Here is an 11684-nt window from a genome sequence, read left to right as displayed (position 1 = left end):
TCTAGGGCAGGTGAAAATGTGATCCCACAATTTCATGACACAATTCCCTTTTGACAGATCTGTTAAAGACACATATCAATTGAAAAGTAAGCATTTTATGCCCAAGAGTAGTTTACAGCAGATGCACTACACGGATGCAATACCAGTGTGTTTTGAAAACTTGTTTTGGCTTTCTTGAATGGTTACTGATCAAAGTAATGACAGAGTAGCTGGAAAGTGGGCATCTTGGTTCACAGCACATCAGGTAAAATGCAATGCTTTTCTTTTTGTCATCCTGAAAAGGTAAATAAATCCTTTGGCTTAAACAACAAGTATTTCTGCCCTCATTAAGAGCATATTTTGATCAAAAAGCACCATATGTCACTTGATGATGTGCACAAAGGATTCAGGTTACGTATTTTGGTGTAAAAAGATGAAATTTGACAGAAGGCTGGACCTTTTCCCTGTGAATAAGTAGTTTTTTGAAGGGTTTGTCTAATATTGGAAGACCTTTTTGGACCAAATAACTCAAGTAAAATGAGTTTAATATCCAAAAGGAGGATAATGGAGACATTTTACAAGCTTTTGCATTTCCCCATATGTTTATTACAGGCTTATTGCAGTCTACCCCTTAAGCTTTCCTTTTTTTTTTTTTTTTCTTTTTCCAGTTTGCTACTTGTTATGAGAGATTTATTCCTCTTGAATGTGTCAAGCAAAATAGTAATATAAAACCCCAAAGCTTAGCTGGGTGAGGAGGAAGTCTGGCAAAGCTGTGGAGGAGGCCACCAGGGCCGAAGTGCTGGCTGCGGTTGCTCCTTGTTCCTTTATCAGAACAGGCTGCCCAGGGAGGTGGTGGAATCACCATCCCTGGTGGTGTTTAAAAAACACATAAATGTGGTGCTTAGGAACATGTTTTAGTGATGGGCTTGGCAGTGCTGGATTAATAGTTGGACTTACAATCTCAAAGATCTTTTCCAACCTAAACAATTCTATGACTATGATTCTTGACAGACAGGGAGCATGTGGCCAGGGCAAACCTGCCTGCAGGAAAACCAAAAGTACCTCCTGAGCTTTATGTTTCCAATCAACTGGAGGCCAGAGAGTCACCCTTCCTCCAAGGACCTCACTTGCTTTTTGACCACGACAGGCCTGCCTTTAAGACCCTTTTAATAGAAAAGGAGGCTATAGGTGCTAAAAGCTGAAGTGAGGTCCTGCCAGCCACGTGCCTACACACAGTTCTGTCACTGCAGGGCATGCTTGGTGTAGCTAATGCCCTCCCCATCCCGTTGTCTGAACTCCTGAACTACCAAGCTCTGATTTAGTCTTTAGCTGTATGTTAAACAAATCTGTGTACAAAGTTTAGTTCAAGCTGACTCACTAAAATTGTTTAAAGTGATGAATTAAAGGATTTCTAACCACGGGAGTCAGCCTTGGGAAGGATTGGAAACAAAGAACAGATGATGAAAAGAATGCAGGTATCGAAGTTATGCAGAAAGAGGCCTCCAGGTGAGGAAGCTCTGGCCGCAGGAGGAGGCAAGCTGATAAGGTGTTGCTGTCTACGGAAAATTAGTTGAAAGTAGGACAAGAGTAATTGTGGCAGTGGGAGATTGTGACCTCTGACTCAAATAGCCCCCTCACCCACCCTGAGAGAGAGCAAACCCCGCGGGGGAGCACGTGGAGTTAGTAAAGACCTTCAGTGGTGCTATCTGAGGATGACGTGCAAGTGCTTGGCTCGTGTAACGTGTACCATGGAGCAACCCGGTGTGCACGTCAGGCGGAGCGATCCCCCACGTATCCAGCACTGTAGATAGCCTGGCAGGAGGTCAGTTTGTCACTGAAATCGGGAATAAGAAAACTCCTGAACACCAGTGTGGCCTGAAGGAGCAGGCATTCCGTTATGGCAGCGCTGGATGCGTGGGGGTTGCTCTGCCTAACGTGCCTGCCGTTATGACATCCGTGCAGGGTTATACAGATCATACCTACGTTTGTGCAATACATTCCTCACAAAAAAGCATACATATTCATTTAATAGGTGGTACTGTATTAATTAAGCATCGTGTATGCTCCTTACAGGTGTTTTAGAAAACTTCTGGGAGTCCCAAACAAGTCGACCCTGTCTGTAGTCACAGCTGGTGTAGAACCGAGCCTGTTACTGCCCCAGCGCGGGCCTGTCTCGGCCACGGTTGTTTGGCAGGTTTGGGTTCAGATCCGGCCTGGCAGGGAGATCCTTTGGTTTAGTTCCTTCTTGGAATTACTGGTTACCCTCCCCTTACAATGCCGTGTTGCACAACCACCGTTCGATGGCAATCACCCACAGCGATTACACTGTCGCGAACAGCCCGTAGGAATGATACTGAAATGCCGCGGTACACAAGGTCTGGGGTATTTGAGGGCGCTTTTGCCGCTGCTACATCGCTGGTTTCGCTGGGCTGGCGGCTAGCGGCAGCGCGCTCCGCTGCGCCCCGCACGGGCCCTGCCCGGGAGCCCCTGGGCCCGGCCCGGCCCGACCCGCCGCCACGGCGCCCAGCCGCGCGCTGCCATGGCAACCGGGCGCGGCCGCGCGCGGCGCGATGACGTCCTGCCCTGCGCTGCCGCGGCCGCCATGGCGGAGGAGGAGCGGGCGCTGCTGGGCCCCGCCGGCCGCCAGGAAGATGGCGGTGGCTCGGCGGCAGCCCCCAGCGTCCTGCCCGCCGCCTGCGACCCGCGGCGCTTGGCGCACCGCCTGCTCGTCCTCTCGCTCATGTGCTTCCTGGGCTTCGGTGGGTGGCGGCGGGCGGGCGCGCTGGGCTGCCGGGGCGGCGGGCAGCGCGCTGAGGCGGCCCCTTCTCCTTGCAGGCAGCTACTTCTGCTACGACAACCCGGCGGCGCTGCAGACGCAGGTGCAGCGGGTGAGTGGCGGCCGGGCCGGGCTGGGTGGGCCGGGGGCGCTGCCTGCCGCCCCCCTGGCCCTGCCGCCCCGCGCGGTGCCAGGCCCTGGCAATGCCGCCGGCCTCCGGCGCGGCGAGGCGCCCGGTGCGCTGACCGGTGCTGTGCGTGGTTTTGAAGCCCAGCGCTTCGTCAAGCACCGGTAAGTTCTGTGCTCAGGCGAGGGCAGCCCGCCACAGGATGGACGAGCTGACTGGAAGGTCACCACAGGTAGCACCAGCTAGTGGGGAGGTAATTCCGACGGGGAGACGGGGAGAAGGCAGCTACCCACTCAGGAACCCCCCTGGCCCAAAGAGAAGTAGAGGCTGAGTGTGTGGACGGACTAACATAAGCGAGAGAATTGCTTAACACATAGGAAAGCACCAAATATTAAGGGGAGCACGTATCTCGTCACTGGCAAAGGCCGATGTCTTGCTGCACCATACAACTGGCGTAGTTCCGGTGGGGGAGGTGGCGAGGTGGTGGTGGTGGTGGTGACCACCTCGCTCCCTGCCTTGTGCAAACTCAAATAAAGGAACAGAAATGCCTCCATTCTGTGTGCGAATCGGCCCCACACACAGGACAATGTGAGGAGTAATTACATTTTTTAATTCCCCCCTTCTTTGTGTAGGACATGAAGGTGAACACAGCTCAGTTCATGGCACTCTATGCTTGGTATTCCTGGCCCAACGTGGTGCTTTGCTTCTTCGGAGGTTTTCTGATAGACAGAGTTTTTGGAATACGGTAAGTGTGGCCTTAGTGTCACTCACATTCAGCAGATGGCAGATGTAAAGTACGTGTGAATTATAGGCTTTATAATATAAAGTTTTTTCAAATTCTGATAGTCTTTTTCACTTTTTTCATTTCTCCACGTGATCTAGAAATTTCCACTGGTATAAGTGACCTTCCTTCCCTTATAACTTAAATAAAGTGGCTTCAAAAGTGCCGGTCTGTACTACTTTTTTTTTTTTAAGGAAGCTGTCAAGTTGTAGCATTTATTACAGTGACCTTTTATTGCAATCAGCCTCCCCTTCTTTCCTTGCTGTAGGCCTAATATAGTACTTTATAGGAAAAAAGATTCTAGCTATGCATTAAGTGATTTTATTTTTCTTACAGGTTGGGCACTATAATATTTAGTATCTTTGTTTGTGTTGGGCAGGTAAGTGCAAATGAGAGGATGAAGGATGATATCTGTCCAAAGCTGCTCTGCTGGGGCTGGGGAAAAAACCCAAGTGGCTTCTTGTGTAGTAGTGTGTATTTCAGGTGTTGAAGAGAACTGAAATGGGAGAACCCTGAATTTTACTGGGAACAGGTGAAGTAGCTGGGAGTAGAGGACCTTGAAAGATGAGTGAAATAAGAATGTGAAGGAACCAAATGTTATAGCAATTTGATGTGAAACTGTTATGTAGGTGCATTTGCGTAGAGTGTGGTGGTAAAAGTGAAGTGTGACTTGAGCCTCAAGAGGTGTTTTCTGAGTGTGTTTTCAGGGTGGGCCAGGTTGGATATTGTGTAGCCAGCAGGATGATGAATAAGGCAGAGGGAGGCAAAAAGCTACGAGTAGGAAGTGGGTGGGAAGTATTTCTGCCCATCTGGGAAGGGAAAAGCTTTTTTGTTTCTGCTCCCAAATGGCTCTGGTTTGTTCCATATTTCAAATATAAAATCATCGTTTTTCCTTAAATGTTTATTTGGCAGGTAATTTTTGCTTTGGGAGCAATACTTAATACTTTCTGGCTGATGGATGTGGGCAGATTCATATTTGGGTAAGTCTAGAAGAGTATAGTATGTGCTCCCTGAGGTAAGGACCGTTTTCCTGTGTCCTAGAAAACCGCTACCATGTTTACACACACAACAAATTGTTGGATGTTGAGGCATGTTAAGATCTTCAGTCGCATTCCCAGTCTAACTTAAAGTTAGAAAAGAGCAATAGGACTTTGAAGGTCTTACTGAATTCAGAAGTTACGAAGCTACCCAAATAAAGATGTTCAGTAAGCTGATTAAGAACTGTGCTAGTCCTCCTTTTCTATTAATCCTTACTTTCCTGAGTAAAAAGAATGCTTAGCAACAACAAATACAACAGGGCTCCTACAGGGGCAAAAAAAGGAGTAAATGTCAGAGGAAATACCTGCAGGCTGTGAATGTGCCATAGCATAATAAAAATGTTAGAAGATCTGACCAGTGGTGTTGTGGGGTGGGCAGATGACTCCATTAAATTCTGATTCCAGGTAAGATGCTTGCTTTTGGTTTCATTTGGGCCAGGATCTATACCACATGGTTCTTCAATGCAGAAGAGAAGTGAGAAGCTGCTGCCCAGTGATTTAATTTCTGTAAATGACCAAAGGCAAATATAATCGCTCCTAGACTACTTAATTTTTCACACTCTTAATTAAGACTCTGCAATTCTGCTTTTGAACTGTCTTTAAGACTTCTGTTGCCTTGTATGTTATCTTGCCATATGGCTTAGATCTACACAGGTAAATTTCTGCAGAAATACTGTCATCCTGGTATTGCCAGCAACTGGTGGACTACTTCCTTGTTGCTGTGCCTTTGCTATTAACATGTTTTCTTTTTTTACTTACCTTCTTTTTTTAGAATAGGTGGAGAGTCCTTAGCAGTGGCACAGAACACCTATGCGGTCAGTTGGTTTAAAGGCAAGGAGTTAAATCTTGTGTTTGGATTACAGCTAAGCATGGCCAGAATTGTAAGTGTAAAACTGTATAGCTTTAATTTGTAGGCGCTGAGGTGTGGGGCTTGTCTTGGCAGCAGAAAACAGCATTTCTGATGCTCCCTAGGGAGTTCTAGTTAAAAATGGATGTAAAATTTTTAACACTTTTAATTTAAATTTGTAGTAAATAGACAAAGGGTAGAAGTGGGTTAATATGATTTCTTAGAACCTGTCAGGCTTCTAAAGAAACCTGGTGGTGTTACTAGGGTAGGTTACTGTGTGGGACAGTCACAGTGCTGCAGTTCATCAGACTAATTGATTCTTGGCTTAACTGAGTGTAGCTTGTGGCTCAGGGACTAAGTGCAGGCTCTGATAAATGAGTTGGGATGACTGCTTTCAGAAGCTCCTATCCTTACCTGTTGTTGTAAGAGTTTTGGGTTTTTTTTGTTTGTTTTGCTGGTTCTGATGGGAACTGTGTGACTGCACCTCAGCTGTGTCCTTTTGGTTTGGTGCAATCACTTCAACTGCTGCTAGAGGTGGTTTTATGCTAATATACCAGTCTGTGAATGAAGAATAGAGACAGGCCTCTTCTGTTAGAGGTCCTTTTCAGCAGCTGTAGGTATTTACCTCTGTAAAAGAAAGTTAGCTGCTCACAGCTGGGTTGGGGTTGACGGTTCAGGCTGTTGCTGGTTAGCAATTGCCTCATGTCATCTGAACTGTATTTAACTGTCTGTTGTTAGCCTTGGGATTGCAGCCATGGATCCCTTTTTAAGGGGCAGAAGTGGGTGAGGGAAAAAAAAGTGCTTCTTCCTGGTGCCTGTCAGGTGGGAATCCTCTTAGCTTTAACACGTGGCATTAAATTCAGCTCTGTTTATGGGGCAATGCAGCGTATGATGTGGATTTCATGGCACTTATAATGTCTCTGTTGAAACACTGTCAAGAGTTGTAGAAAATTTCAGTTTGTGATGGTATGTTATTGTTACGAACACTGGCCAAACCAACAGGGAATAATTTTATCATGTTTGCTGCTGGTGGTTTATGTTTCCTCTGTAGCGTTTTACCCGTTTGCTTTAAACACTGTTCAATAAGCAGTCTGCCTAATGTTCCTTTTGAATTCGTATCATTGTGAAATACATTATTCTTCACATGAGTCTGTTCTACCTAGGGGAGCACAGTGAACATGAATATCATGGGATGGATATACTCAAGAGTTCAAGATCTTCTGGGGTATACTGGTCCCAGTACTCTTGGGTTAACTCTCATGATAGGTCAGTAACATTTTGAATTGATGTCACCTGCTATTTTAGGCTTCTGAATTTGAACAGTATGTGTACATGTTAATGATTTCTTGCTAACTTGAAAGTAGGGCAAGGGATTTGAGACTAGGAAGGGCAATTCAAATAGTATTTGTATCAATGGCTAATAGTCTTATGTGGAGCGTATGATTACTGTGTCTGATAAAATGCTGTGTGGTTTTTATGGTTGCCAGATTCAGATTTGTATCTCGTGGAGATGAAACATTAAACCTGCTTGGAGTAACGGAGAGAGTGCAAAAATTTTTTGAAGGGTATCATGTCAAAGCTTGTGTGGAGTTGTCTGATGTGTAAAAGTGTAATTGCAGCTACCTTTGGATCTGTGTTCCTTTCCTTCAAGGCCATGGGTATTAAGGCCCTGATATTGGTAACGAGGCCCAGGCCTTGTTCCTGTTGTTATGAGGTACAGATAAGGCGGTGCTGTGTGGGAGTGGAGGTAATCTTTTAAATAAAATAAACATAGCTACATGTTTGTACTCCAGTTCAAGGCAGATGTGTCTCATGTGGCAGGCTTCAAGAAGCTAGGTTTAGATTAGATACAAGGAAGAAATTCTGTGCTGTGGGGGTGGGAGGCGCTGGCCCAGGCTGCCCAGAGCAGCTGTGGGTGCCCCGTCCCTGGCAGGGCTCAAGGCCAGGCTGGACGGGGCTCTGGGCAACCTGGGCTGGGGGGAGGTGGCCCTGCCCGGGGCAGGGGGCTGGAGCTAGGTGGGCTTTAAGGGCCCTGCCAACCCAAACCGTTCTGTGATTCACACCTTATTCTTTCACTTGTACAGCTATTGAGCCTTATACATAAGACAAGCTGGTGTTAAACTTAGCTTTTATTAGACATGTAAAGGTACACTATGTTAGTTGTGCTTAAAAGCCAAATTGCTACTTGAGTCAACAACTAAACATGTTACATTGCCTTCTTGCAGGTGGTGTAACATGTCTCTTCTCACTGACCTGTGCGCTAATCCTTGCTTACCTGGACAAGAGAGCAGAGAAGCTCCGTTGTAAAGAGCAAGGGAAAACGGGTGAGTGTGTGGGTGCTGTGTCTGAACCCACCTTGGGCTTCATTCTTTTAGTCTGGAACAGACCTTTCCAGTTACTGTGTGCAGGTTTGAATTGTAGGTAGTTCAGTGGTTGCTGCTTAACATCATCTTCACAGTTACAGCTTTAATCATAATTTCTAGTTCATATTTGTATCAGTCGGAAGTTTTACAGTTTTAAACACCAGTTTGCAGGCAGATGCACTGTCATCTGCTTTGTAAGTGCCCCGTGGTGGGAGCGTTGGAACTGGATGATCTTTAAGGTCCTTTCCAACCCAAAGCATTCTGCGTTTCATGTGGAGAGCCTTCCAGTTCACACCACTGTGACCTGTGCCATTGCCACTGGTACTTTGTTTTGTTGGAGTTGGTCTTACTTCCTTTAATAGGTCTGGCGAAATGTGCATCTCGTCTCCTTCAGTGTATGTGGTTTGAGTTTTCCTTGTGGGAGAATTTAGGCCAATTAAAAATTAACTAAATTTGACATCCAAGTAAGAGCATGTAACAGGAGGCTTCAGACATGAATTTTGCTAGTTGATTAAACATTTCCTTGAAAAAGTGGTTTGTATTTAATTCTGCTGCAGAAGACTTTCAGAAGCTTTAGAGAACTTGTTCATCCTGCTTAATGTGGGAGAGACAATTTGTTCTTGACTTTGGCACTGTTGATTTAGCGCTTGTATGTTCTTAACTGACTCTCACCGTGTAAACTTTCAACAAGAGAGCAGAAAGTGGTGGGAATATATGCTTTAGTAGTGACTTGTGATCACCTTAATGTTTATTCAGTGGGGATGAATATCAGATATGCTTATGCTGACTGAAACAATATTGTCTCTTGCCCCACTCCAGGTGAAGTGATTAAACTAACAGACGTGAAGGACTTCTCTTTGTCCTTGTGGCTTATATTTGTAATCTGTGTCTGTTACTATGCAGCAGTTTTTCCTTTCATTGGACTTGGAAAGTAAGTGTCTCTTGCTTCTGTAGCTATTCCCCCTGAGTCTGGCTAGTGTTTTAACTGGTAACTTGAGAGGCACGGCTGGTGCTTAAGAATCCCAGATGGCTACAGAACCACTGGTCTTCCAGCAAGTCTGTGCTGTGGTTTGTCAGTTCTTCTGTGGCATTGTTTGCTATTCTTGCGATACAAATAAACACAACTCTTATGGTTTCCTTATCTGCTGAGCTTTGTAGGGAATACTGCTGCTTTATGGCTGAGTTGTCAGAACTCAAAAGCATAATGCATGTTCCGTTTCCTGATTAAAACTTGATACAGTTTTAAAGCATGGCATGAGTTTTGGTGTGGAAAGCTGTGGGCAGCTGTCATGTAAAATTCCTTCCACACTCATGAGCTATTGACTTGAGTACGAGGTGGGGTTTAAATGTAGTTACAACTTTGGACTGAAGTTCTCTTTGCTGTGCTGGCTTCGGTATATATATGTCAAGTTGAAACTTGAAGCATTCATATGTAGGTTTCCCTTTTGCACTGTATGACTTGATCTAATAGCTCAAATGGGTTTTGAATATGCTTATGATTAGAAACGTGTCCTTTTAGCTCAGTGAATGCTTTATGCTGAGTGAGGTGGAAAAATCGGAGATGATCTGGAGACGCCTTACAGTCAGCAGTGTAGATGGCTATTCTTTGCTTGTGGATTCTCACTTTGGTCTCTTACAGTATGCTCATTGCTAGTGTCCCGTTATTGGGTTACATATTGGTTATGCACTTTGGACAGTCCTTAGACAAAAATTTGTGGGGTCTGCTAATAAGCTCCTAAAAGGCATTATAAATGAGGATCTGTGATGGATGTTTATGTCAAAGCTATATAGCTATATTTAAAGCTTTCCTGTCAACTAGACTCTTGTGTCTTTACTTTGTCTAGCTTAATTTTTCCTTCATGTCTTACAAGTGCGCATTTTTCTAAATCTAGTTTTTCTTTTTATTTAGGGTTTTCTTTATTGAGAAATTCAAATTCTCGTCCCAAGAAGCAAGTGCAATTAACAGGTATATTGTGGTTGATTTAACAAGTAAATGTGCTGCTGCCATGTTCCAGGGGTGTATGTATCTTTGGGCTCTGACCATGTGGGAGGAGGTTTGGGATCTACTGTTGCAGCTGGTGACTTGCATTTAAGTAGGTAGATAGATTTTTGCATGGCACAAGGAATAATTGGAAGGTATGGGTATTTTTTTTTTTTAGAATAAAAATGTCTTAGATGCTCACATTGAGGAATCTGAAAGAAAAGACTCTATCTGAAGGGTATTATTTTGGTATTCAGTGATTCTCTTCGGAGTGATAGAAGCAGGTTAATAGCAACACTAAACAGACTCAATTTTCCTAGTCTGAAGATGAATTTGTGATGTGGCAAAAACCCAAACAATTAAAACCCCAACAAGAAAATGCTTGCTAGTATATGATTTCTGAGCTCTGACTATGTCACTGTTCCCTGGGATGTTGAGTATTTTCATGTCCTCAGACCTTTTGGGAACTTTGAGTTCTGGAGTCTGTTATTCAGGGTGGGGGAATGGTGTGTGTTTGTGTGTGTTTTTTCTTACAGCCTCACAGGTAACAAGGGAATATGGTTTTGTTTGGTGTGTTTCTTGTTGTTTTTTTTTTTTTTAATCTGCAGACACTTGTATTGTGTAATACCTAAAATTATCCATGGCTAGATAGTGTTCAGTTCTCTTTATTTTTATTGTTTTGTAGTATTGTGTATATCATATCAGCACCCATGTCCCCAGTCTTTGGACTCCTGGTGGATAAACTTGGAAAGAATATCATCTGGGTTCTATGTGCTGTAGTGACTACACTTGCCTCTCATATTATGTTGGCTTTTACCTTCTGGAACCCCTGGATAGCAATGGTAACTAGTTCTCTGAGACTTATAGCTAAATATGATAAAATAAGAAATGGAGTTGATGCTGAACTATTCTGCGTAAGTTGCCACTGTTTTCTGACTATTCAGGTAGTCCTCAAAACCTACTTTGATATCCCTGACTTTAAGAAGGATATACTATGTGAAACTGAGTTTAAAACTAAAGTGGTGAAAAAGCAAAGAATGCTTAAGACAGGCAAAACTAACATGAACTAACTCAGGAAGAGTTACGAAGTCATAAAAACTAACATGAAGGCAACATTTCAGGTTTTGGTATTTTGTGGAGGAAGGCAGTAGTTCTTCTTATGTGTTTTGAGGTGGAAAAGTCTGGCTGCTGCTGTCTGTAGCAGTAATTCGATAGTTTAGTGCAAAAGGGTGTTCAGCTTCTTGGGAAGGCTGGGGTTAGACCGAAGGGCTGTATGGAGTGGCAATTACTAGTCCCTTCAGAAAATGCTCAGTTTGTCACAGCGTCCGTGGTTCAGTGGTGCTGTGTTGCAGAGGTCTGCTGTTGTGCTTCATGGACACCCCTTACACTAGCTGTTACTAGATTACTGTGCTAAGTGCTTGCTTCTTTCCTAAAACTTGTTCTTTTGGTGTAGTGCTGAAGCTTATTACTTAAACTGTCTCTAACGTGCTGTATTGGATAGTGGTAAACCTCAGTAAGAGTCTTCATTACTGATTTCCTGGGGCAGATTCCCTGAGAAATTGCTTTTGAGTTAAGGTTTGTAAACCTTAAATTTTTTTTCATAGAATTTTTCCTAAATTGTTTGGTTTGGAAGGGCCCTTAAAGCCCACCTAGCTCCAGCCCCCTGCCCCGGGCAGGGCCACCTCCCCCCAGCCCAGGTTGCCCAGAGCCCCGTCCAGCCTGGCCTTGAGCCCTGCCAGGGACGGGGCACCCACAGCTGCTCTGGGCAGCCTGGGCCAGTACCTTCACCCTCA

The 11684-nt window shown here is 44.7% G+C and overlaps 1 protein-coding gene across 9 annotated transcripts in view; it reads left to right on the top strand.

The window, feature by feature from the left end:
• Positions 1–2331: 2331 nt before the first annotated feature.
• The window catches only part of MFSD1 (major facilitator superfamily domain containing 1), a 52502-nt gene continuing 43149 nt past the window's right edge, over positions 2332–11684 (top strand). For 8 of the 9 annotated variants that reach the window (XR_005107187.1, XR_005107188.1, XR_005107186.1 and 5 more), the window contains exons 1-11: positions 2561–2738; positions 2815–2867; positions 3515–3627; positions 4000–4042; positions 4576–4643; positions 5473–5581; positions 6711–6813; positions 7773–7871; positions 8730–8841; positions 9820–9876; positions 10577–10733. Coding sequence is in view for 5 of the 9 variants with exons in the window: in XM_037406380.1 (XP_037262277.1) it covers positions 2582–2738; positions 2815–2867; positions 3515–3627; positions 4000–4042; positions 4576–4643; positions 5473–5581; positions 6711–6813; positions 7773–7871; positions 8730–8841; positions 9820–9876; positions 10577–10733 (1071 nt within the window). In the remaining 4 variants the exon portion in view is untranslated. Of the gene's footprint in view, positions 2355–2560; positions 2739–2814; positions 2868–3514; positions 3628–3999; positions 4043–4575; positions 4644–5472; positions 5582–6710; positions 6814–7772; positions 7872–8729; positions 8842–9819; positions 9877–10576; positions 10734–11684 lie in introns of those variants that run through there. The other variant, XM_037406382.1, reaches the window with a different exon arrangement.

The sequence above is a fragment of the Falco rusticolus genome, chromosome 13 (genome assembly GCF_015220075.1).
Source record: "Falco rusticolus isolate bFalRus1 chromosome 13, bFalRus1.pri, whole genome shotgun sequence".
NCBI lineage: Eukaryota > Metazoa > Chordata > Aves > Falconiformes > Falconidae > Falco > Falco rusticolus.
The sequence above is the reverse complement of the archived record's forward strand: the minus strand, read 5'-3'. Positions and strand labels throughout refer to the sequence as shown.